At 50.3% G+C, this 24,792-nt stretch overlaps 3 protein-coding genes across 9 annotated transcripts; all 3 read left to right on the top strand.

The window, feature by feature from the left end:
* Window positions 1-791: 791 nt before the first annotated feature.
* On the top strand, window positions 792-5,465 carry uchl1 (ubiquitin carboxyl-terminal esterase L1 (ubiquitin thiolesterase)). 3 transcript variants are annotated; one of them, XM_058071854.2, is made up of 9 exons: window positions 792-875; window positions 956-967; window positions 1,325-1,453; window positions 2,379-2,520; window positions 2,925-3,010; window positions 3,786-3,833; window positions 3,919-3,988; window positions 4,349-4,407; window positions 4,638-5,465. In XM_058071854.2, the coding sequence occupies exons 1-9, from the start codon at window positions 843-845 to the stop codon at window positions 4,719-4,721; spliced, it is 663 nt and encodes a 220-aa protein (XP_057927837.2). In that variant the 5' UTR covers window positions 792-842; the 3' UTR covers window positions 4,722-5,465. The 3 variants fall into 3 exon arrangements, with proteins under 3 accessions (XP_057927837.2, XP_057927845.2, XP_078649863.1); XM_058071862.2 differs by lacking the exon at window positions 956-967 and having other exon boundaries at window positions 806-875; XM_078793737.1 differs by lacking the exons at window positions 792-875; window positions 956-967 and adding an exon at window positions 987-1,016.
* Window positions 5,466-5,974: 509 nt separating this feature from the next.
* Window positions 5,975-24,623, top strand: LOC131129096 (LIM and calponin homology domains-containing protein 1-like). 5 transcript variants are annotated; one of them, XM_078793738.1, is made up of 28 exons: window positions 5,975-6,381; window positions 8,388-8,458; window positions 8,536-8,605; window positions 8,861-8,967; window positions 9,030-9,060; window positions 9,128-9,238; window positions 9,830-9,957; window positions 10,089-10,159; window positions 10,265-10,463; window positions 10,529-10,702; window positions 12,805-13,116; window positions 13,336-13,620; window positions 17,551-17,796; window positions 17,871-17,909; window positions 18,102-18,225; window positions 18,776-18,930; window positions 19,414-19,927; window positions 20,196-20,474; window positions 20,536-20,647; window positions 20,764-20,789; window positions 20,923-21,036; window positions 21,627-21,719; window positions 21,818-22,001; window positions 22,494-22,605; window positions 22,675-22,734; window positions 22,813-22,921; window positions 22,994-23,096; window positions 23,797-24,623. In XM_078793738.1, exons 1-28 carry the CDS (start codon window positions 6,214-6,216, stop codon window positions 23,820-23,822), a joined length of 4,023 nt encoding a protein of 1,340 aa, XP_078649864.1. In that variant the 5' UTR covers window positions 5,975-6,213; the 3' UTR covers window positions 23,823-24,623. The 5 variants fall into 5 exon arrangements, with proteins under 5 accessions (XP_078649864.1, XP_078649865.1, XP_078649866.1 ...); XM_078793739.1 differs by lacking the exons at window positions 10,529-10,702; window positions 12,805-13,116; XM_078793740.1 differs by lacking the exons at window positions 12,805-13,116; window positions 13,336-13,620; window positions 17,551-17,796; window positions 17,871-17,909 and adding an exon at window positions 15,457-15,672.
* On the top strand, window positions 15,680-17,666 carry LOC144899846 (uncharacterized). Its single transcript, XM_078793744.1, has 2 exons — window positions 15,680-16,735; window positions 16,806-17,666. The coding sequence occupies exons 1-2, from the start codon at window positions 16,527-16,529 to the stop codon at window positions 17,065-17,067; spliced, it is 471 nt and encodes a 156-aa protein (XP_078649870.1). The 5' UTR covers window positions 15,680-16,526; the 3' UTR covers window positions 17,068-17,666.
* Window positions 24,624-24,792: the final 169 nt, after the last annotated feature.

Below are 24,792 nucleotides of genomic sequence, written 5' to 3'. Positions count from 1 at the left end.
AGCAGGGGGGGGTCACTGCTGGGCCTCAGTCCTCAGGTTAATTACACGCTTAAAAAAGTCAATTACAATAGAAATAGTTTAAAAATCGAACCGATTTCGTTATCAAACCCGTCATTACACTATAGGACAAATGTAAATCAAGATGACTTGGTTTAGCCCAAACTGCTTGTTGAGGGATGATGATTGACGTGGTTGAGATGATTGGGTGTACAGTTTATGGAAAGAGGGAAAAGAGTGACATGCCAAACTGTAGGAATGGAGTGACTTTGCCGCCGTGCCTTCATTTGTCATCTCCAGATTCCACTCAACAGCACCATCTAGTGGCTACAAGCATTTTTGCTATAATGTAAGAGCACAGGGGCTTTGCTGCATCCCAACAATAGTCATATTTGTGAAGCAGGCCATCAAGAATGCAAATATGCACCACATGTAGGAAGATTAAAATAGCATTAGCTATTATTATTGTTAATAATATTTGATAAAAGAGCTTTTGGAACTTCATATTATTCAATGATTTCAGATTGGCATTGATACGTTCCAGGTTCCGAGGAGAAGAGATCCAAAAGGTGGAGAATTTGAAGCACTTGGGGTCAACTTGGGGTCCGTGACCCGAAATGATCATTTAGTGTTTTCCACTGTACCACACAGCATTTTAAACGTGTTTTTTTACATACTAATGCAGTAAATCTGCCAGCGATGAAATGGTTATTTGGCATGAGCTCTCCGCCCCACCCCTCCGGATGACACTAAATGGTATGACCCTCGCCGCTATAAAAAGCAGGCGAAAAAATAGCAAATAATCAAAGTTGGCCGGAATCAAACGTGGATAAAACACTTGCAAAATGGAGTGGACTCCCATGGAAATCAACCCCGAGGTGAGGAAACGTTGCTTCCGCAGTCCAGTCCATTCTTTTAGGGGCACAGAGGATTGATTGTGATGTTGTGATGTTTACAGGTGCTGAACAAGGTGGGTTATTAAAAAGCCGCTGAATCATGGCGACATGTTTAAATGTCTGGTAAGTTTGGACAACCTCAGTGTGCCTTACGAAGGAACATTTATCGACTTGTGCGACGGCATAAATGTACAAGTTTTGAGGTATGGTTTTGAAAAAGAAAGACAATAGATGTGATAAAAGGTGTTATATATATATATATATATATATACCTATAATATAATAAGCTAGCTTGAGCCTCGGCACCATTAGCTGCCGGCTAGCTAATGGGTGTGGTCTGTCTGGACCAGCACTACCAGACGGCAGCAAAGGTCCCCTCCTCTAAGACTTTATTGCTATTTAAAATGCTTTTTCTTTGTCTTGTATGACAGTTGATGAGTAAACTAGGCGTCGGTGAAAGCTGGCGTTTTGTGGACGTCCTCGGTCTGGAAGCCGAGCAACTGTCCGCTGTTCCCAAGCCCTGCTGTGCCTTGATGCTGCTTTTCCCCCTCACACAACAGGTACATCAATACATGCTTTCCCAGCGCCACATTGAGGGTGTTTGCGTGACGTCATATCCGGTTACTGCCAGCCCCGCCTCAAATGACATGGCCAAATCGGAGCATAAATACTACATAGTAGATGCACCGTATTTGCATTGTTCAGATACTGTATGCACAACTAAGCAGCTCTGGTGGAGTGGAACCCAGTGGAACCCAGTGGAACCCAGTGGAACCCAGTGGAACCCAGCAGCGAAAAACCATGAAGGACAAATACACCATTGTATTCATACACACTGATTGGGTGTAGGAGCACAGATTGTCATGTTGCAAGCATTATTTACTTTGTCTGGCCTGAGATCAGCTTTGGACACTTTTCCATCATCTTGTCTTCAACTATTTGATGTCATCACACGCCATGTACACTAAACACTTGGAGCAAATTGCAGTTATTTGCTTAAAATCTCAAATATTGTTGTAATGATAGCCCTTTTGGGGGTAAAATTGAATGTAGTGGAATTCTGGTGATGGTGTTCCATGTTGGGTGTGGCATTGACCCAAACGGGCTGCCAGTCGGCCTGCCAGGGGTGCGGTAATGCTGAGGTGGCAAAGGGGCGGGTGACACACCGATGAGCACCGACGCGATCGTAATGGGGGTTTAAACTCTATTCAGTTACTTAGGCCCACAACCACATGACCGGAAAGACCGGAGCCAATTTGGACATCCACTCTTTGTACTTTCAATAACTATTTTGGGGCATTCAATTTGATTATACAAAATATATTATATAAATATTTAAAGCTGAAATGAAGCCTATTGGAAAATGTAGGGGTGCTTGTGAAGGGTGTTTATCCAACTCTGATAGTTACTGCACAGATTGGCTCGAAAGTGATCTACTCTGACAGTGTGTGTGTTTGTGTTCGTGTGTGTGTGTGTGTGTGTCAGCATGAATCTTTCAGGCAACAGCAGGCAGACAAAGTGGTGCCAGGTTCCGATGCTTATTTCCTGAAGCAGACAGCGGTCAATTCCTGCGGCACCATCGCCCTACTGCACGCTGTTGGCAACAACCAAAGCAAACTGACATTTGGTACGATAACCCAGCCTAAATGCGCCCAGTTTATAAACCCATCCATCAACGATGGATTCACCAGCTTTAATTGTGATCGTAATTACATGCTACATTGTTTCATTTTTGAAAGCCAATGGTCATTTTTCAGATTTATAGTTGGTTGCTGGCACCAGCCATGAGAAGCTAGCTCTCACCGTTCAACCTCATTTCGAAATTCCAAAAATAGAGCAGTTCCCCTTTTTAAATCTTTTTCTGGAAAAGAAAGCTAACTTAAGAGTATGACGGGGATACTGTGAACATCCAGCAGCAACACAATGTTTTGCCAATTTACCGGTTGCTTTCAAAAACGTAGCGCCTGGTGACAAACCGTGTAGTGATGAATCATGTCAGGGAGCCGTTAGCATTTTTGCTGCTGTTCGCAGAGGGTGGTTCTCTCTTGAAGACCTTTCTGGATGAGACTGCTAAGCTGTCTGCTGAAGACCGTGCCAAACATCTGGACAAGAATAAGGTGACTAAAACACGCCGCCATGTTTGTCTGAATCTGTACACACACACACACACACACTGTCAGATATTTAAGTAATTAATTCAATTTTTTTAATTCATATTTGTTGATTTATTCATATTTGTTTGTTGTTTCAATAGCATTCCAACCAAATCCACCATACAGTATATGTATGTTCCACTACTGGCTAGCATTGTCTTTAGCAACCATTGAAGATACAATAAACATACGCTTATTAAAAAAATAACAGCCAAAATCAAGGTAACACAACCCAAACGTAAGCCAATTACATCACTAGTAACTTAGTCGTGCAATAATAATGAACACAAATAAGTGAGGAAAAATCACATTTTCTACCCTGGTGGCCATTGGAGGTCATTTTATGCAGACTTCATTGTTGGTCCGTACAGACAAACCACAAATTCCAACGGGCACACGGTCAACTTGCGATTAAGACATTTTCTGGCAGTTTTCCTTCACTTTGCCTTGTCACTTTCTTCAGCCTCTTCAATCTTCCTGTGTCTTTAAACATCCACTCCTTCCTCCGTAAACAATTCTACAAAGCAGGGAAAAAAAATCCAATATTTTTTGTAACAGCCTAATTATTGAAATGCTTGCAGCCCTGCTTGAATCAAACCACTACTGCATGTAGTTTTGAACCCACTTGGGGGCGCCAGAGACCACCAAAGCTTTGTGTGCTTCTGTCTTGTAATGTTGAATTAAAGCTAACAGCTGTTAGCTTTAGCTGTAATTCAGCCTTCTCGGGCTTTTTCCCCAGGCCATCCACACTGCTCACAATGAGATTGCTGCACAGGGACAATGTAGGGTAAGACTACTTCACACCCTGAGGCTATGCTTCATTTTGGTTTCACTGTTTCATTTTTCTTCATTTTATTCCTACAATCTCACAGCCAGAAGCCGATAAAGTCAACTTCCACTTTATTGCCTTTGTCAACGTAAATGGCCAACTTCTGGAATTGGGTAAGCACATCCTTACATTCCACAAATGGCAGCCTCCGCTCTCAGAAATGATGGCACCCCCGATTCTTTGTACGGCCTCCACCTGAATAGATACAGTAGATCTCTGCCATCTGCAAATGACAAGGAAAAAACTTGACTGAGGTGGCCACAAAAGTCTGTTTTGGACACTATACGTAGTATGTTCTTCCCTCAAAGTACAACCACAAATACCACAACAGGCAGCACATCCCATGCCAGCATTGAGCTAATGTGTACTCCATGCTAGCAGTGTCCGTATGTTAGCTGTTTACTGTATAATATTTAGTGTACATACTGTATGTGTATGACGTATTGATGTGTCCTGTCTAATCTGCTGCTAAGATGGGATGATGAACGGCCCTCTGAAGCATGGACCCACCAAAGATGAGACCCTCGTAACGGTATGGAAGGGACTTGGGTTTGCGTTCCCTTGGGGGGGCGGGGGCATGTACTACCAGAACATATAGCCAAATATCTCCTAACGGGGACTAATCCCAGGGCTCCAGGCTAACCTTTTACTGGGAGCACAGTGGTACCCAAATTTTAGGAGGGAGGGGCGCACACCCAAGTGGGAACATGAACATTTCCTCTCGCATTTGAACTTTATCGTTTGCCCCCCCCTTGGGTCTAGGACGCGGCCAAAGTCTGCAGCGGCTTTGTGGAGCGAGGACACGGGGAAGTTCGCTTCTCCGCCGTGGCTCTCTGTCGCTGTTAAACTGTGGACCTCCGTCAGACGCCACGTATCTGCATCTGAGGCCGGGCGTTTGCACCCCCACTCTCCCATCCGGCACAATCCCAGCACCGCAACACTTCAGTGTTGGGCTTGCACACGGTATTCCCTGGCTGGGATCAATGCAGGAAAACGAGGGAATCCCAAATCCCATTGCTGTGTTCGAGTACTGGTCTCTACGCTTTTATGCTTCAATGCCCTTAAGAGTACAAATGAGTGTTGTAGTCATGACACAACCAAACTGTTTTAGATGCCTTATGCTGCTGAATAGTAGGATGGCGTTCCTACAGCCGTGTGTACTTTCAAGCTGATGTTCCTACAGCCCATGTGTACTTTGAAGCTGACGTTCCTACAGCCCATGTGTACTTTGAAGCTGATGTTCCTACAGCCCGTGTGTACTTTGAAGCTGATGTTCCTACAGCCCATGTGTACTTTGAAGCTGATGTTCCTACAGCCCGTGTGTACTTTGAAGCTGACGTTCCTACAGCCCATGTGTACTTTGAAGCTGATGGTCTTCACACAGCTTCAGCTTCAGTCGCTTCAGGGTTTGTTTTTTGAAGAATTTAAAGTGCAATGTGTTTGCTTTACTTTGCACAGTAGACTAGTGTTGTTGACATTGATCACCCACCCGTTAGCTTAGCTTAGCATAGCTGCTTTTCCTCATGCTAACCATGAGTAAGCTGTGGTAGATCATTCAACTTGTTGTGCTAAATAAACGAGTCAACGTAACATCTTTGTAGTCTCATTCAGGATCCGAGGCAAAGACCATCACGGTCACAGGTGGAACTCAGGTAGTGCTCAAAGGTGCCATGCGGTTGCAACCATTTGGCCAATGGGGGGGGGGGTACCTTTTATAGTGTACTTTCAAGCCAATGCTTCCTGTCAAGGTGTTCCTTCATGTCCCATCAATTGAAAAGATGTTTGGGGATGATGAAATCATTTTTAATGATAACACATGTTGCCATGGAGCAAAAGTTGTAATAGATGATCATTTTTTAAATGAAAATGTTTTCCAATCCATATTCATGTATTCATGCCAGACATTGTGTGATGTGACCAGACATTAGTTTGAAGGACGAGCGAACGCCAGAATCGAACATCTGCTGACCATTTTTGACCTCCATCCTTCCGGTGAGGCGTGAAATAACAGGACACTTGCTCCATTGGCCCCGCCCCCCCACGCACAGATTCCTGCGTGCGCGTCTCCGCCTCCACAAGCGCGTGTCCGCAGCGTTGTCGACTGAGGACGCGGTCAGCCTCGCGCGCGCTCCCTGCGTAGGACAACCATCATTATTTTCACGGTGCTTTCGCCTCTCATCGTCGGGGAGGAATCTCAACCACAACCGGGCGTGTGTGTATGTGAGCGTGGGAGGGAATTCCACCATTCACGCGTGGAGCAGCAGGATAACGGTGTAGTGGACACACACGCGTGGGGAGCACTGACAAGCGTCCCACTCACGGAACGGCCTGTCCGGCGATGGCGAGCCAGGCTTCGGATAGCGACGTCTGGCCTGCGTCGGTGGAGGCCGGCCACCCGGAGTCGGACGGCCACCCGGAGTCGGACGGCCACCCGGAACCGGACGGCCACCCGGAGCCGGCCCGCCACCCGGAGCCAGCCTGCCTGGAGGCACAGAAGTGGATCGAGGTAAGACGAGCCTCCACAGCCAGCGTGGATATAAATACGCCACCGTCACCTGTTGTGGTGGCCATTGGTGTGTCGGGTTACAACACTGAAAAGTTTGACCGAGGACTCGAACCGCACACGGATCCCACGCACCGCTAGAAACATCCACGCACGTAAACTGGAACGCCCACTTCATTGTTGTTGCCATGGTGATAAAACCGGGCCAACTCTCCAGCAAGAGATGCTGTATCCCACCGATGTTAGACGATGATGGGACGAGATTAGCGTGTGTGTGTAGTATAATCCTCCTGGATTGCAGTTATATATATATATAAAACAGCAGTTATGGCCTATTTTTCATAACTTTATTTCTTTATTTAACTAGCTTAGCTGCTGCTGCTAGCACGTAGCTGGGTGGTCTGTTTGGACTAGTACTCCTGCGACTAGACTACAGCCCATAATATTAAGATGAACACAAATGGTTATTTTATCAAGTCAAACAAGTAATATTTAAAGTATTTTATTGCCTAATACAAAGTTTAGTGGGCAATCTCTCCAAAGTGGAACATACTACATGCATTGGGTGTTTGCTAGCTTCACCTTTGACCTCAGCCGTGGCGGCCATCTTGGTGAGGTAGTGAGTCCAACTAGCTTGACTGTTGAAGAAGCAACCCTTTTTGTTGCCCATATATATTATTGGGATATTAATATTAATCTGAGCACGCTCAGATTAGTCATCCCATCGTTGGCATCGTGGAGACGACCACGGAGGCCAACGTCAGGCCAACATTTCTACAACTTTATTCTCCTTCGTTTAGGACTTTTTCTTGGAAATTCACCACTTTATTCAGTTCCAACTTTTTCTCATGAATTTATGACTTTTTTCTATTAAATTGATGAGTTTTTTCTCGTAATTTTACAACTTTATTCTTGTACCTTTCCAAGTTTTTTCTCTCAAATGTAGGACTTTATTGCGGTAATTGTAAGGATGTCTTTTCTTGTTTTGTCCTTCTGTTACGCCCGCCTTTTCTCTTCTACTTGTGGCGAACGACTCCTGCAAATGTTGTGTTTTTATGATTTGTCTTATGACTTTTGGCATCATCGTTAAGAAAACAGCATAAAGCACGTGTCGGCTCAGCCGTACGGGCATAAGTATTTGGACAGCGGAGTCCCAAAGCCGTAGCCTGTCTGTCCCAATACTAAAAAGCGCTTCGTCCTGCGTTGGTTTGCCAAATGTTGCTGATTTCCTGTCAGGCTGTGAAGGAAACAGCAGCGGCGTGCGTACGTGGGGTCTAAAACCAGGCGGGTGCTGCCTGTCACGTGTTTCCCTCCGGGTTGTTGAGACGCCCAGATGTCGCCCGTCGGGTGTGGCGTCTAAAACCAAGGTCGGCCGTTGCCGTGTCACGTGTTTCCCTCCGGGTTGTTGAGGCGTCCAGATGTCGCCCGTCGGCCGTGGCGTCCTGTCTGCTTCTTCTTCCTGGTGTCTGCCATGCTTCCATCTGCTGCTTGGCTTCCTAAAGGTTGGACTCCTAAAATATTTACAACACGCTCATGCATAATTTAGCCGGCCCAACAAAGGAACGAGGAGGACCGTGGGGTGGACATCCCAGAATTTGTTGCACCAAGGAAATCCAAACATGGTCATGTGACATACGGAGATCTGCTGTGTCGTGGTTTGCTGCAAGTCCAGGGGGTCCATATTCCATCTCCTGGAGAGCAGGATTGCATTCTTACGACCGAGCGTTAGGCCACGTGTTCGCCAACTTTCCAGAATCAAGTTGTATTTAGGAGGAAAAAAGTAGTACATTTCGTGAATAACGTTAGAAATTTACAAGGAAAAGTGGTCAACTTTTGAGAAAAATCCTTGGGAATTTATGAATTTGTTTCAGGAATAAAGTCGGAAATTTACTAGAACTACGCTTAGATGGAAGTGGCTGCAGGAAAAAGTGGAGAATACGCTGTGGATTGATGGAATGATGGATTGACTGATGATGATGATGATGATGATGATGGTTTCCCCTTGGCAGGCGGTGACAGGGAAGAGTTTTGGAGCCAAGGACTTCCGCGGCGCCTTGGAGAACGGCATCCTGTTATGCGAGTAAGACGTGACATCAGCGCTGTGATCCATTATGATCCTTATGATCCATGCTGGTCCCCCCCCCCCCCCCCCCCTAGGCTACTCAGTGCCATCAGACCAGGCCTGGTCAAGAAGATCAACCGACTGCCCACCCCCATAGCCGGCCTGGTAAGGACACGCCCACATCTCAGTAAACAGTCATGAGAACCAATCAGAAGTTATCAGCACTAGAAATATCATAAAGTGGGAGGGGCTGACGCCCGTCCGGGTGGGCTGCACCCCCCCCTTTCCAGTCTTCACCCCCCCACCACCACCATAAAATGGTGATTGACGGAGGAGGAATCCAAAAGAACGTAGACATTTCTACCAAGAATGGTTTGGTCCAGGAATGGATGCGTGATACATCTTTGGTGTCTTCTGCAGGACAATCTGTCCGTCTTCCTGCGGGGCTGCCAGGAGTTGGGCCTGAAGGGCTCGCAGCTCTTTGACCCGGGTGACCTGCAGGACACGTCCATGAGAGCCAACCTCAAGTAAACCAGCTGACTATTCAGGTTTTAAGGACCTTCTCTAACTGGCTTCCTCTTCCCACCAGGGACTCCGACTGCAGCCGCAAGCTGAAAAACGTGAGTCTTTTTCCCCAGGAAGCTCCCGCCCCTGGTGACCTTGTGGTGACCTTGTGGTGTCTCCCAGGTGCTGAACACCATGTTCTGGCTGGGCAAAGCCGCCAGCGGTTGCGCCTCGTACAGCGGACCAACGCTCCACCTGAAGGAGTTTGAAGGACTGCTGGCACAAATGAAGGTGGTGAGTACATGGAGGACAGAAGGAGGACAGAAGGAGGACAGATGGAGGACAGAAGGAGGACAGATGGAGGACAGATGGAGGACAGAAGGTGGACAGAAGGTGGACAGAAGGTGGACAGATGGAGGACAGATGGAGGACAGATGGAGGACAGAAGGAGGACAGAAGGAGGACAGAAGGAGGACAGAAGGAGGACAGAAGGAGGACAGATAGAGGACAGGCCAGATGGAGGACAGAAGGAGGAGAGATGGAGGACAGGACAGGACAGATGGAGGACAGAAGGAGGAGAGATGGAGGACAGGACAGGACAGATGGAGGACAGAAGGAGGAGAGATGGAGGACAGGACAGATGGAGGACAGTATCATTTTTCATAGTATCGTTTTCATAGCTCAACACTTATATAAAGACTTAGCAGTATTATGCTAGGTGTTAGCGTGTATTACCGATGTAAATATGTAGATACAATAGACGTAGGAGTACTACAGTAATATTTATGGTGTAAATGTCAACATCGGGCATCTATGGTGCTCTCCGATTGTTCCTCCAGCTGTATCCATGTTCATTCCTGACCGCATCCGTGTGCGTCCGTGCAGGACAGCGAGGAGTCGGGAGACGGTTCCCAGAAGCGCAGCGTACGAGACAGCGGCTACGACTGCTGGGACTCGGAGCGCAGCGAGTCGCTCTCACCGCCGAGGCACACGCGAGACGACTCGCTGGACAGGTCAGACATGTTGTTACCATGGCGACCCTGGACTCGGACTTGCCCTTAAGCAAGGCACGCAGAGCAACTTCATGCTCTGTCTCCTTTCTGCGGCCATTTCTATCATCCGACTGTTTGTCTGTTTTTGCCAGTCTGGACTCTTTCGGCTCTCGCTCGCAACACAGCCCTTCGCCTGACGTGGTCAACCGAGCCCACGCTGACGGTTTGTTCTTTCCCTGATTTGGAATTTCCGTTGTGTGTCGGTTTGGAAGTGCTGAGTCATCCTCCGTCAAGCAGGAAGTAAAGAACGGCTTCTGGTCTCATGCAGGACGAGGCGGCGACGTGGAGGTCGACGGCGGCAGGAAGCCGGACGTGCAGAAGGACGACATGTCGGCCAGACGGAGCGCCGGCAGCGAATCACGGAGCTCCGTTCCCTTCAACCAGTTCCTTCCCAACCGGAGCAACGCCAGCTCCTACGTGCTAACCCCGCGGCGGAAAGCGCAGGCAGAGGACGGAGAGCAGCGCAGGTAAGGACGACGCGAGGCGTTCACTGTCTCAGCTTCCCCCTGACGCTACACCGCCCCCCAAACAGTCACGCCCCTCCCGGGCTGGCCGGGGGCAAAAAGACGGTCACCTGGGCGCCGGACGACAGCGGCGGCAGGCAGACACAGGAGGAGGAGGAGCTAGCCAAGTCGGAACAGGCGAGGCTGCGGAAGTTGGAGAACGCGGGAATTCAAGTTCTGCCTGCTGCCCTTCGTTACGGAAGGTCAGAGAGGAAGTGCTTGGACCTCGGACCAGTATTTTGGTAGCCGTGCTGGTCACGAACCCCCAACTCACACCAGACGCCTGCACTGACGCCTCTAATGTGGATTCCGCTTTTAAATCGCCGAACGATACGCGTCTGGTGTGAATTTGGTGTAAACCTTGTTGGCGTCGTGCTCGCTCACTAACGGCTGTGTGAAGTCTTCCTCACTAGCGAGCGTTTGTGGAAACACTTGGAAGTTGGACCTTGGTCACTAACCAGATGCTGTGTGGATGGATGGTGGTACTAGCATAGCACCAACTATAGAGGCCTAGTCCACCAAGGAGATGCTGTGTGGATGGATGGTGGTACTAGCATAGCACCAACCATGGAAGCCTAGTCCACTAAGGAGATGCTGGGTGGATGGATGGTGGTACTAGCATAGCACCAACCATGGAAGCCTAGTCCACCAAGGAGATGCTGGGTGGATGGATGGTGGTACTAGCATAGCACCAACCATGGAAGCCTAGTCCACCAAGGAGATGTTCAGTGGATGGATGGTGGTACTAGCATAGCACCAACTATAGAGGCCTAGTCCACCAAGGAGATGCTGGGTGGATGGATGGTGGTACTAGCATAGCACCAACCATGGAAGCCTAGTCCACTAAGGAGATGTTGGGTGGATGGATGGTGGTACTAGCATAGCACCAACCATGGAAGCCTAGTCCACCAAGGAGATGCTGGGTGGATGGATGGTGGTACTAGCATAGCACCAACCATGGAAGCCTAGTCCACTAAGGAGATGCTGTGTGGATGGATGGTGGTACTAGCATAGCACCAACTATAGAGGCCTAGTCCACTAAGGAGATGCTGGGTGGATGGATGGTGGTACTAGCATAGCACCAACTATAGAGGCCTAGTCCACCAAGGAGATGCTGGGTGGATGGATGGTGGTACTAGCATAGCACCAACTATAGAGGCCTAGTCCACCAAGGAGATGCTGGGTGGATGGATGGTGGTACTAGCATAGCACCAACCATGGAAGCCTAGTCCACTAAGGAGATGTTGGGTGGATGGATGGTGGTACTAGCATAGCACCAACCATGGAAGCCTAGTCCACTAAGGAGATGCTGTGTGGATGGATGGTGGTACTAGCATAGCACCAACTATAGAGGCCTAGTCCACTAAGGAGATGCTGGGTGGATGGATGGTGGTACTAGCATAGCACCAACTATAGAGGCCTAGTCCACCAAGGAGATGCTGGGTGGATGGATGGTGGTACTAGCATAGCACCAACTATAGAGGCCTAGTCCACCAAGGAGATGCTGGGTGGATGGATGGTGGTACTAGCATAGCACCAACCATGGAAGCCTAGTCCACTAAGGAGATGTTGGGTGGATGGATGGTGGTACTAGCATAGCACCAACCATGGAAGCCTAGTCCACCAAGGAGATGCTGGGTGGATGGATGGTGGTACTAGCATAGCTCCAACTATAGAGGCCTAGTCCACTAAGGAGATGCTGGGTGGATGGATGGTGGTACTAGCATAGCACCAACCATGGAAGCCTAGTCCACCAAGGAGATGCTGGGTGGATGGATGGTGGTACTAGCATAGCACCAACCATGGAAGCCTAGTCCACCAAGGAGATGTTCAGTGGATGGATGGTGGTACTAGCATAGCACCAACCATGGAAGCCTAGTCCACCAAGGAGATGTTGGGTGGATGGATGGTGGTACTAGCATAGCACCAACCATGGAAGCCTAGTCCACTAAGGAGTGTCTACCTGAGTTCTGGATGTCCCATCGGTGTTGTGCTCGGACCTGGTTCCCCCCAGGCTGTTTTGGAAAATGGTGCTTGTGTTGTTCTCTGATCTACTTTAGCTAGGGTAACTAGCCGTGCTATGCTAGGACCGGGGTCGGCAACCCGATGTGAAAGTTTGGCATGGTTGAACAGGAGAACCCAGCGTGGATTTGAACGTTTGGGAAGCGATGCACATTCCGTTTGGTTTTGTGGGCGGACTGCGACTAACGAGCTTGTGTGTCCAACTAAATCCGTGCACGTCGCTGCCGGCCGTGGACTTCCAAGCATCTCGGAAATGACTGTTATCCCATCTGACCCGACCCAGCTCCTCCTCCTCCTCCTCCTCCTCACCTTCCCCCGCCAAGGAGCAGCCCCAGAGATCAGCGTCCCCAAATATCATCCTCCGCCGCCATAATGACTTCCTGAGCTCTCACAAAAACGCTTGGGACTCTGACGACGACGAGGAAGACGGGGCGGAGGGGCGGAAGGTTCCGGATGTTAGAAGAGACGACCTGGCGTCCCGGCGGGCTCCTCGCGGGCCCACGGCGCCCCGGGTGCCTCAGTTTGTGCCGCCGGCGTGCAGCAGCAAAGACCGGGAACGCTGGGAAGGCATCAGGCGCTCTTCCCAACAAACCAGGTCAGGACCACGGGATTCCCCACACCTCACTTTGGGAATATTGCTTGCTCCGACATGAAATACCTTTCACGTTCTCACATGACACCCCACCAAGTGTGGCACGGTGTGTGGGGGGTGGGGCAGCCCTGGGGGGTCGGTGTGTGTGTGTGTGTCTTCCCCTCCATTCCTTCCAGACTATTTCTTCTAACAATTCCTTTTTCTTCGACGGTGATTGGACAGCGAGGCGGAGCAAATCCCTGACATCATAACGTGCAAAGACTCCGCCCCTCGCCACCGGGACAAGGAGGAAGAGGAGGATGAGAGGGGGAAGGACGAGGCCGAGGAGGGAGGCGAGGGAACGGTCAAAGCCACGCCCGATAAGCTGACGGACGACCTAGCTCTTAGGCGGGTTCATGCTAGGCCACGCCCCCTTCACCGGGACGGTGGACCAATGAGCTTGGCGTCCGCCGCCATGAGCCAAGCGGACATGCGGAAGTGGGAGAGGCTGAGGATGAGTGAACACAGGTGCCCCCCCCCCCCACACACTCAATGACGCGTGTGTGTGTGTGTGTGTGTGTGTGTGCGTGTGTGCGTGCGTGTGTTCGTGTGTGCGTGTGCGTGTGTGTGTCCCATTACCAGTAGGCGTGTCTTCTTCCGATGGGGAACCCTATAGATTCTTTAAAGCTAGCCCAATCCAGTCAGGTACTCAACATAGAACCGTACATTGTAGTCTAGCCCTGGTGGCCACATTGTCCTCTATTACCAGGACATGGTCAACCTCCAACCTATTTGGATTCAGTTGATCTGTTCCAGGGTCAAACTGTGACCCTCCTAGAGGCTTTTAGCTATCAGCCAGTGAAGCGTGTAGCGCTGTTGGTTTTGGCAGCCATTTTATTTGTAGTTTTGTAGTCCTAGGCTGGGTTCTACTTCTACTACATGAGTAGCAATCCGCTGAAGAGACGGGGTGTGTTCATACTCGGTGCGGCCCCTGCTCCCCAACGGTGGGGGGCAGTGTATGGAACACGTCTACCACCGTGCTGGAATAGAAGAAGTCTGCACTCAACGTCCAACATGGCGACACTCCCGCCTTGCCCGTCTGCTCCCTGAGGAAGAGGAGTGGTGTTGCATGGATTCGCCACTCTGGTCCCAAGGTGGCCATACGGTCCTGTTTGATTCCCCAGGCCAGCACAAAAATGTCAGAGCGATGGGTGGACTACATGAAAAGGAAGGTTTGGAGAGCCAAAGAAGAAGCTGGGTGGGTGCAGGTTGTAGAAGATAGAGAAAGCCATGTGTGGTCCTAAGACAAAGGGCCCACAGTGAGCATCATAGGTCCACTTCAGAACTAGGGAAATGTCTAGAAATATGATGTTGGATCTTAGCAAGCGGCGAGTCATATCCAGCGTATGGAACTAGATCCAGATGAAGACCGCCAGTAAGGAAAATAGAGTTTTTATTAATAACCACTGGACTAATATTGATATCATATCCCATTGCTGATGCTATGTTTCCATGGCCGAGGAATGTGAATAGGAAGACTGAATTCTGTAAATCCCGCTACGGGGGAACAATGGTGGATGGCTTAGGTCTGTGCTCTCTGGTGGTTTTCCAGTCCAGCTAACTGGTTTTCTTGTATCGTTTTATTCCATCAAGAGCAGCTAAGACGGATGTTGACGGGAACGTCCTACATTCCTTTTCCTTCATCATGGCCTGCATGGAACGCTGCTTGTGTTCACATTTTTGGGGGTCTGCAACAGGAATTGGATTGACATTGAACATTTGCTTTGGTTAGAGTCGGACGTCTGGGAGGGACCAGTGGACATGAAAACACGCCCCCTAGTGGCTGCCTATTGCATCATACAGCAGCTTTAAATCTCCCTTTCTCCAGATGACTTATTCTTACCTTATTCTGTACTTCACTGCAGGCTCAATGGGAATGTGGCCGGCGATGTGTGTGTGTGTGTGTGCGTGTGCATGTGCGTGCATGTGCGAGTGTGTGTGTGTGCGTGTGTGTGAGAAGAGAGAAAAGGAGGCTATTGTGTAGTTTTTGTGTTGGGGTGCTGACGTCGTTAGCTAGCACAGAGGAGGTTTTGTTTGTGTGCCTAAAAAAGGAAGTCGCATGAAAGACTGGGATTGGCTGGCCACCAGTCCAGGGTGGACCCCGCCTCTCGCCCCAAGACAGCTGGGATAGGCTCCAGCACCCTCGCGGCCCTCGTGAGAATAAGCGTTAGAAAATGAACAAAGCCAGATCTTGTGTACTTCTTCTACTTCCTGTCTGATGTCTGAGGTCTGATGTCCATCCCTTCAGTTGTGTGGACCTGCTCATTTTGCGCTCTTGTGCGTGTGTGTGTCACATGACTACAGCGAGCCCAGCCCCGCCCCCGTGTGTCAGTCTTGCTTGGAGAAAACGTGCACAAGCTCCCCCGGCGGACGGGGTCACGGAAAATGGGTGACGTTTGGCGGCGTGACCGAGATCGGCCAAGGGGCGGAGTCGGAGTTGCCAGGGCGACTCCTCTCCAAGGCAACCGTCGCCGTGCCGACAAATGGCCTGGGCTCCCTGCTCTTGGAGCGGGAACGCAGGTAGCGAAGCAAACACAAGTACTTGTGTTCCTTAGTGCTCTTTAGCAACTTTTTATTGCGGTTGCTTTGTGCTTTTAGAAAGAAACCTGAGTTCATGATACGTTTAGGTCCTGCTGGGAAACATCCATTTTTTAATGGAGATGATGTGGAAAGACAAAGTCCACCATAGTCCACGAAGATCTTTATTATTTATGAGCTATGCTATGCTATGCTATGCTATGCTATGTTATGCTATGCTATGCTATGCTATGCTATGCTATGCTATGCTATGCTATGCTATGCTATGTTATGTTATGTTATGTTATGCTATGCTATGCTATGCTATGCTATGCTATGCTATGCTATGCTTTCAAATACCCTACTATTACAAACATAGTACACGGTAGGTGTACTGCATTTGCATCAACTGTCGGTATCAGATCGGTATCGCCGACACCAGCCCTATTTTAGAACAAAATCGGCGTGTGGTTAGCACATCACGACCAAGCTCTTCTTCTAAGCTGAAAGCAAGTCAGTCAACATCGTCGCCCCCTGGTGTTGGTGGACAAGAAGTACAGAAGGAAGCTAGAAACGGAGTTGGAGGTAAAGGGTAAAGGGTAAAGGGTAAGGTAAAGGGTAAGGTAAAGGGTAAGGTAAAGGGTAAAGGGTAAGGTAAAGGGTAAAGTAACGGGTAAGGTAAAGGGGAAGGAAAGGAATGTCGTCCCGCGTCCTTGCAGTCTTGGGTGGCCAGTCAGATCGTCATGTGATGCCTTCACAGCCTCCCTGACGGAAGCAGCCCCCACCCCCACCTTTCCCCCGGCGCTCCAGAGGCTCCTTGCTCCCCTGCTGAGCTGGACGCCTGTCCGGAGAAGAGGATGAAGGAGCAGGAGGAGGAGGAAGTGAGGACACCGGATGTTCGGAAAGATGACATGATGGTGAGAAGAACGGGAATCTTCCATAAGGAAAACACGGCGGCACCGCCTTGCATCCGCTTCCTGCCTCAGCCCGCTTCCGAGCGCTGCTCCCGGGGCGAGGGCGGCGCTGGCACCCGGGAAGTGGACCGAATGAAGAGCGGGAACATAAGGTGGGACGCTCGGACTGTGGCACCAGCTGGTGTGGCGTTGCTGGGACATCTCACGGGGTTCTTGTCACAGAGAAGCGGGAGATGAGATTCCACACGGTAGAGTGAAGCGGGAGCACGTTGACGGTGGCGACGCAAACGAGGCTCCGCCCGACTTGGTGAAGGATGACATGATGGCTCGGAGGACCGCGGCCTTCCATAAATCACACGTGGCCTTCAGCCGCTTCCTGCCGGTGCCGGGGGGGGTGAAGCGGCCGCCAAGCGAACCCGAGCGGGGAGAAAAGGGGCCCGGCGGAAGGTACGCCCTGGTGGACGCTTTGTGTTACTGCAGCTAACAACGCATGGAGGAAGCGCTAACGGCCATAGATCACAGGGACACAACATTAGGTACGCCTGCACCGTGACTGGACACCCCCACCCCCACCCCTAGTACTACTAACTTTTGGCTAATTCATCATGGAGGTTGCATGTTCTCCCCAGACGGGGCTTTTCTCCAGGTACCCCCCCCCCCCCTCACCCCCAAATTGCCCATAGGTATGAATGTGAGTGTGAATGGTTGTTTGTCTATATGTGCCCTGGGATTGGCTGGCCACCAGTCCAGGGTGGACCCCGCCCCTAGCCAGCTGGGATAGGCTCCAGCATAGCCCCACCCTGGTGAGGATAGCAGAAGGATGGATGATTGACAGCCAGCATTGTGTGGGGTCATGTAAAGGTCATGTTAAGGTGTACCTAATCTTTTGCACGGGCGTGTGTGTGGTTGGCGTTCGGGGGTCGCCATCTTGGATGTCTTTGCATCGTTTTCCGGCTCGGCTCCACAGTCTCAGCAGCGGCGTGGGTGTGGCAGCCCGACATCAGACTCCACCCCCCGAGTGCGCGGGGCCGTTGGCGGATGACAGGGAGCAAAAAGGGGACGTCCTTGAGGCGTCCTCGTCCTCGCAGGCTCGCCTCCCGCCTTGTGGGGCGGTAGAGTTAGGAAGTAAGTTGGCGAGGGCTGAGGAAAGGAGGGAGGAGGAGCCAAGAAAGACATCCTTGTGGGCGGAGGATGAAAACCTGCCGCCAATGATGTGAGATTTCAGCATCTTGTCTTTGCCCCCCCCCCCACTCTCGCCCTCGTCTTCACCCCATTTTCTTCTTCCAGGACGAGCCGACGAGTTGCTTTCAGGTCCCAAGACACCGAGTAAGTTTGCATGCTAACGCTAACATGCTAAGGCTAACAATGCAACCTTGTGTATTGTGATGGCTAACACGCTTGGCTGTAAAGATGGCTGCCGCCAACATCCTGCTTCTTTGTCTCCGTGGGGGTTCGGGCTTGTGTTGTTTGTTTCTTGGCTTCCATCATCTTGAGTGTCCGCTGGTCTTTGCTGTCCAGGAGCGTCAGCCTCAGCGACATGGCCAACGACGACCCGGCAGGACACGTGATGCAGCCGCCTAGCGTGTCGCATCACGAGCGCCCGTGCAACACCTTCCAGGAGGACGACGACCAGTGGCAAAGCGTAAGAGCCGAGCAATGCATCCGTTATCGAGATGGTTGGTTCCATACCCGACCGTGGTAATGGCACAACGTGGCATGTCTTACTTAGACATATTTACCATCCTCTTGCTATCTTGTTTACATGATTAGAGCCCTCTACACATCAAATAACACCCCTACAGTCACCTTTACACTCCAATTACCCAATAGAGTAGACATACCTCAAGACAATTCGACATAGAAAACCTGTTTACCACCTTCTCAATACGGTTTTTAACATGATTAGAGACCTCCAGACATTCAATAACACCCCTATGTTAGCTTGATTGGCCACTCCAAATTGTCCATAGGTATGAATGTGGGTGGGAATGGTTGTTTGTCTCTATGTGCCCTGGGATTGGCTGGCCACCAGTCCAGGGTACTGGCCAGTACTGACCCCTAGCGACCAGTGTGATGTACTACACATGTTTCAATGCCCACGTCTTATAGGCCAGAAAGACTTGCATATTTTGGACCGCTAAGCAGTTTGTTGGTATATTTAGTGACGCGTACGACGTGATGGTCCACTGCAGGACTTGGCCCGCTGGAAGAGCCGCCGACGCTGCGCCTCGCAGGAGCTGATCAAGAAAGAAGAAGAGAGGAAGAGGATGGAGCGAATGACGGAGGATGGGGGCGACTGCAACAAGAGGAAGAGCATCAAGACCTACAAGGAGATCCTGGAGGAGAAGTAGGCCTTGTCCCGTTTCCACTACACGCTACCTACTCAGCTCTACTCTAACCGCCAAAGGAGGCGCTAGCCGCCACGAGTCCCCAACATGTCACTGAGCCCCAGGCCGCTAATGCTAACGCTAATGCTAACGCTAATGCTAACGCTAATGCTAACGCTAATGCTAACGCTAATGCTAACGCTAATGCTAACGCTAACGCTGCATTTGGAGCCTTTTGCTTTGAGGCGAGGTGCAGCGTTCCTTTCTGGGTTGCTGTGTGAAATCAATGCCCCCAGGAAGTAGGACACGTTACCATGGATGTACCTGCTACTACACGCTCACGCTCCTTCCTGTTTGCTATGGTGATGGACAGGCTGACAGATGAGCTTAGACCAGAATCTCCATGGACTCTGATGTTTGCAGATGATTTGTAGTGAGTGGTCAGTTTGAAAATGCGTCCAAGATGAGTCCTGCCTCACACTGGAAAATCTCCATGCTTCCAGGGAGCGTCGAGAGGCGGAGCTTTGCGAGGCCTACCGCAGTGCCGCCACCCCGGAGGAGGCGGCTGTGGTTCTGCAACGCTACGCTCTCCGCTTCACCATCAGCGACGCCACGCTGGACTACCTCAAGCTCCCCAGGTCCACCTCTAACCCCGAGCCGGACCTAAAGCAGGCGGCGGAGGCGGCGGAGGCGGCGGAGGAGCCGGAATGGACGGAGCACAAACTCATGGAATGTGACGGGATGAGAAGAGCGGCTGAAAAAGCAACGCCACTTGACGCTTCCGCCGAGGCGCGGCTCCACTCTCCAGGAACCCCACTGAGGCGATCCCAAGAATCCCATCCACCTCCGAAGCGGACATCTCCAGAACCTGTCATGGCAGTGGGCGCACCACCTCGGATGGCAGAGGCGCCGTGTCCCGCCGTGACGCCCTCTCAGACGCCGCCCTCGCCTTCACGACCCGTCCCCCTGCTGGCGGCCAAGCCCTACCGCCAGCCCTGCAGCTCGCATGGAGTCAAGGTGACTGGTCCAACCGCTTCCTGTTTGCACCATGTGACCGCTTTCATTAGCGATGCTACACACCTCGCTAGCATTTAGCATTGTCGCTAGGCTAGTAAGGCAATATAGAGCAACCCTAGTCAAGGTGATGCTGACTTTGAACAAGTATGTAACCTGATGATGGTCATGGTAATGCTAATGCTAATGCTAATGGTGTTGGTAATGGTAATTGTAATTGTAATTGTAATTTTGGTTTCTTGGCTGTGACCTCATCCTTGGGGGCACCCAGATGGACGGCCTGGTTCGAGTGAACGGGGACTCTGCCGCTTCCCCGCTGCATTCGCCGTCGGAGAAGGAGGACCCCCCAGCTAACGAGGCTTCCTCCACTGCGCCTGAAAGCATCCACCAGACGCCGGACAAGTCTTCTCCTCCTCCTCCTCCCCAGACGTCCTCCTCTTCCTCCTCCACCATCAGCTCGCTGTTCAGCGGGAGGAACTGCATCACCAAGACCACCATCGTCACAGAGCTGACTCAGACCGTGGTGGAGCCACACCCCCCAGAGGACCAGGTAAGCGTCCTCACCGCAGCAACAGCGCGGGGGCCACGGCTGAGAAATCTTTGACTGGCAGGTGAACGGCATCGCCACGTGTGAGGAGGCTGCAGGAGAGCAGCAGGCCACGTCAGCATCTCTACCGTCTTCACCCACCACCAGCGTGCTGGAATCCTCTCCCGCCCTCACAGGTAGGAAGACCGGGGAGTCCAAAGGTTTATCCTGGGGCGAGGCCCCCATCGGGGAAAGTGAAAGTGAAAGTGTGTGAGGCATGGAGATGTGCTAAGAGATTGTCTTTCATCCACAGAAGAACAGGAGGAGAGCAGCGTCAGCGTGAGTACATCTCCTGGTTTCCTCCTCGTCCTTCTCCTTCCTTCCTGCTCTTCAACCCTCGTGTCCTCTACATGTCCTCACGCCTTCCCTCTTTTCTGTCCTTGTGCTATCTGTGTGTGTGGGGTCCGGTTAGATTGAGACCCCCATGTTGAACTTGGCTAAGCGTGTAAATCACTGGGTCTGGGACCCCAGTGAGGAGCGTAAACGGGTGGAAAGGTGGCAACAGGAGCAGGAGCGCCTCCTACAGGTACACGCCTTGTGTTTGCATGGTGGCTTTCTGATTCTTTACCTGCTTGGTCGGCGCACCCGCGCCGTCTAAGCATTCGTAGGCGCACCATCGAAGCATTCTTAGGCGCACCTGGACCATCTAACCATTAGTAGGCGCACCATCTAAGTATTAGTAAGCGCACCATCTAAGCATTAGTAGGCACGCCTGGACCATCTAACCATTAGTAGGCGCACCATCTAACCATTCGTAGGCGCACCATCTAAGTATCAGTAGGCACACCTGGACCATCTAACCATTGGTAGGCACACCTGGACCATCTTAGCACTTGAAGGCGCACCATCTAAGCACTAGTAGGCGCACCTGCACCATCTGCATGTTTGATCATGTTGCTTTTCTTCAGCCGCTAGGCCCGGGGTGTCCAAATTGTGGCTCGTGGCACATTCTGAAAACATCATCCTGTCCAACCATACTGGTTCTATGTGATGTACTGTATGCCATGTGTGCTGCCTATGAAAGTACTGTACGGTACTGTACTGTACGGAACTGTACCGCCATGGTGTGTAGTATGCCGTGGCGTACAAGTGTACTGTGTGTTGTGTGCATGAAAGGAGCAGTACCAGAAGGAGCAGGAGAAGCTGAAGAAGGACTGGGAGAAAGCCCAGCTGGAGGTGCAGGAGCAGGAGCGCAAACACCACGAAGAGGTACCAAGGGTGTTGGATGGGGGGGGGTGCGTGGGGCTACTAAGTGGGGCCACTAAGTGGGGCAACGGATGATTGTGACGCGCGACATGTCTCTGCAGGAGAGAAAGATCTTGGAGGAGACCGTAGCGCCTCTCAGTCCCCGCGTCCTGGTCCAGCAGCAAGCCACCCAGACGGGCCCGAGGTCCCCATCTTCACAGTTCAAGGGCGCCATCAGCAGCCTTGGTCCGCAGCAAAATGGCCACAAAGACGATCAGCATGCGTCAAAGCTGCACTTCCTGCAAGGTGAACTTCTGGCCAACTATTATATGTACTTCTAGGACTTCCACCCACTCTGTCTTTCTATTATACGTACTATTATACTACTATACTACTATACTATTATACGTACTTCTAGGACTTCTACCTAATATTTCAACTTTATGCTCCAAAAATGACATTATATTTCCTCATAATATTGTAAGTTTATTCTCCTAATATTGTAACTTCTTGTTGGAAAACCACTTTTATCTCTTAATATTTCCTATATTTCAATATTTTCACACCTTATTTTAAAATTCTTTTTCTTTTTCTCTTCATATTTTGCTTTGTTTGTGTACGACTGCTGCTGATTTTTCCATGTTAGCTGTTTGTTTAGTTGTCTTGTTAGGCTAGTGTCCCAAAATGGTGGCCCGTTCAAAAAACAGCTACAGGCCCCAAACGGCCCCAAACGGGTCGCTCTGGCGCCCCCTGGTGCACGGTATTCTCTGTCACGCTATGATCGTGTCTGACCAGCAGGCGGCGTCTGTTGCTGTCCTGCAGATTCCGTGTGTGAGAAGAAACCAGGAATATGGAAGACGGCTTCCCTGGACCGGAACACCCAGCCGGGCGTGTCGCAAGGCGTTAAACGGTGCGCCAAGGTCTCTAACGACTCGCCGTACATAAAAGTCAACGTGTTCTCTTTGTGCGGGTGCAACAGGTACGATTCCCACGAGGGCGTCGCAGGCCACCAGCAGCAGCTGCCGCCGTCACCCAGCAGGTGATAACTGTCAATCACGTGTTCCTGGGTGTACCAACGTTGGGGCGTTTTCAGGACGCTGGTGTGTGTGTGGCACAGGTGCGTTAGCGGGAAGAGGCTATGCTCCGCTTGTTCTCAGCCGCTGGGGAAAGGAGCGGCCATGATCATCGACACCCTGGGCCTGTTTTTCCACATGCGCTGTTTCAAGGTACGAGCGTTGGATGGCTTAAAAAACCACTAAAGTGGCGGCCGAGCACGCGGCGTCCGTGTGTCTCCGCAGTGTGGCCTGTGCCGGGGGCAGCTGGGGGACGCCGCAACCGGGACGGACGTAAGGATCCGCAACGAACTGCTGACTTGTCACGACTGCTACGTTGCATCACTCGGTGAGAGTAGAACAGTCTCGTATTACCTCCGCCAAGGATCTTTGTCTGTTTGTTTGTGTTCAAAATAACTTCATGTTACCGATGGATTTGGACCAAATGTTCAGGAATTGTGGGAAATGGGATATGCAAGAACAGATTGAATTTTGGGGGGTGATCCGGGTCAGGAAGGAATTTAGCCATTAGTAGACTTGTTATTCATCTTTTGGGGTATGACTGGGATACGATGAACATCCAGCAGCAACACAACATTTTAGCAGTGCGGAGGTGGCGCCATCGACTGTCGATGTCTTTTTTTCCCAACTATCCGTTTGCTCTCACAAATGGAGCAATATACAATAATAGTAATATACAACATATTTCGGCAAAGTTGATGTCAAGGAGCCTTTAAGAAACAGGTGCTTTTCAGTCCCCTGAACTTGTGTACCAAATTATAATAAGCATAATAATAATTATAATACACATAAATAGGCCAAACATTGGTGTGTTGTGGATTGGACAAGTGGATTGTTTTGTGGAACCCATTGAGCTGTGCAAGAAATTTCAAGTCAATCTGACGTAACGACAGCGCCATCATGTGGTGTATTTGTCAGGAAAATAATAATAAAATAATAATGACCTATGGACACGAATGTCCCCCGTTTGTGTGCAACAAGCGTTAGCTTGCGTCAACAAATCGTGTTTGTATGTTTTTTGCTTGCAGGCAGAGGACAGCCCACCACGCTATGATGACCTCTCATCCCTTGTCTGCGGGAATACCGGAACGCACACCTCCAGTGACATACCTGGGACCCCACCCCCCTGTATTAACCAGGAAGGAAACCAGGAAGTGCAAAATACTGGACATACGGGCGTGTTTGTATGCTGGTACAGCCGTGTAGCATGATGCGTGTTGATTAGGAATTTACAGTACAAAGACTATACACGAAGCACAATACAGGAAACAAGTACAATGATTTTATGTTTGTGGAGGAAGCTCCACCATCATGATGCCCTACCTTGTCATCCTTATCTTGGCTGTCTGCTTTGACACGTTTGCATGCATGCATATATCATACCATATCTAACTTATTGCCGTCGTCCCTCGGAGGGGATGCGTGGTTTGTGTTTGGCATCATTTCCTTTGTTACTTCTGGTCTTCTTTCCCCCTCCAAGGTGTTTGAATGCTTCAACCGGTGCCTTATGAATTGAATGCAAGCATATGCAGGAGTATTTCACACGCTCCTCTGAAGGCGTGTGAGACTTGACTTGAAGAACAGTTCCATACCAGCAAATAAAGACCAGGATCAGCCTCTCCTCGCCCCGTTCAGCTCCTCCAGCCGCTGCTTCCTGGTTATTAGCATTATGGAGTCATTCTCCCGTTTCTCTCATTTCATAGCATCCTTCACACACACCCCCCCCATCCGCTCACCTCGGTCACAAGCATCACCTCCCAAACGCCTCTTTGCTTGGTCTCATCGAGGAACGCTCTGCTCAGTCTTTTAAAGAAAATCTATGTTTGTCAATAAAATCTTCCAACGTGGCTGTTGAAATTCCCGTTATTTGTCTTTTTTATGTTATTTTATATTTTATTTATTGGTTTTCATTTCACACTACTGTACATACAAACTACTATATCATCTAAAATTGACACAAATATTGTCCATGTTGCTTCATTTGATTTGAATTTACACTTGAAATATATATGAAGCCATATATA

The sequence above is a fragment of the Doryrhamphus excisus genome, linkage group LG9 (assembly GCF_037039965.1).
Source record: "Doryrhamphus excisus strain RoL-2023G ecotype Guam linkage group LG9, RoL_Dexc_Guam_v1.1, whole genome shotgun sequence".
Lineage (NCBI taxonomy): Eukaryota > Metazoa > Chordata > Actinopteri > Syngnathiformes > Syngnathidae > Doryrhamphus > Doryrhamphus excisus.
The sequence above is the reverse complement of the archived record's forward strand: the minus strand, read 5'-3'. Positions and strand labels throughout refer to the sequence as shown.

What these genes read in the sequence shown, in the direction of transcription:
- uchl1 (XM_058071854.2), top strand. Translation starts at nt 843, where the DNA reads ATGGAGTGGACTCCCATGGAAATCAACCCCGAG. An exon ending in CCAAAGCAAACTGACATTTG is followed by an intron (nt 2,521 to 2,924) that starts GTACGATAACCC and finishes TGCTGTTCGCAG; the next exon opens with AGGGTGGTTCTCTCTTGAAG. An exon ending in TGGCCAACTTCTGGAATTGG is followed by an intron (nt 3,989 to 4,348) that starts GTAAGCACATCC and finishes TCTGCTGCTAAG; the next exon opens with ATGGGATGATGAACGGCCCT.
- LOC131129096 (XM_078793738.1), top strand. Translation starts at nt 6,214, where the DNA reads ATGGCGAGCCAGGCTTCGGATAGCGACGTCTGGCCTGCGTCGGTGGAG. An exon ending in ACGACGACCAGTGGCAAAGC is followed by an intron (nt 18,226 to 18,775) that starts GTAAGAGCCGAG and finishes GGTCCACTGCAG; the next exon opens with GACTTGGCCCGCTGGAAGAG. An exon ending in AGGAGGAGAGCAGCGTCAGC is followed by an intron (nt 20,790 to 20,922) that starts GTGAGTACATCT and finishes GGGTCCGGTTAG; the next exon opens with ATTGAGACCCCCATGTTGAA.
- LOC144899846 (XM_078793744.1), top strand. Translation starts at nt 16,527, where the DNA reads ATGAAGGAGCAGGAGGAGGAGGAAGTGAGGACACCGGATGTTCGGAAA. An exon ending in ATGAAGAGCGGGAACATAAG is followed by an intron (nt 16,736 to 16,805) that starts GTGGGACGCTCG and finishes TTCTTGTCACAG; the next exon opens with AGAAGCGGGAGATGAGATTC.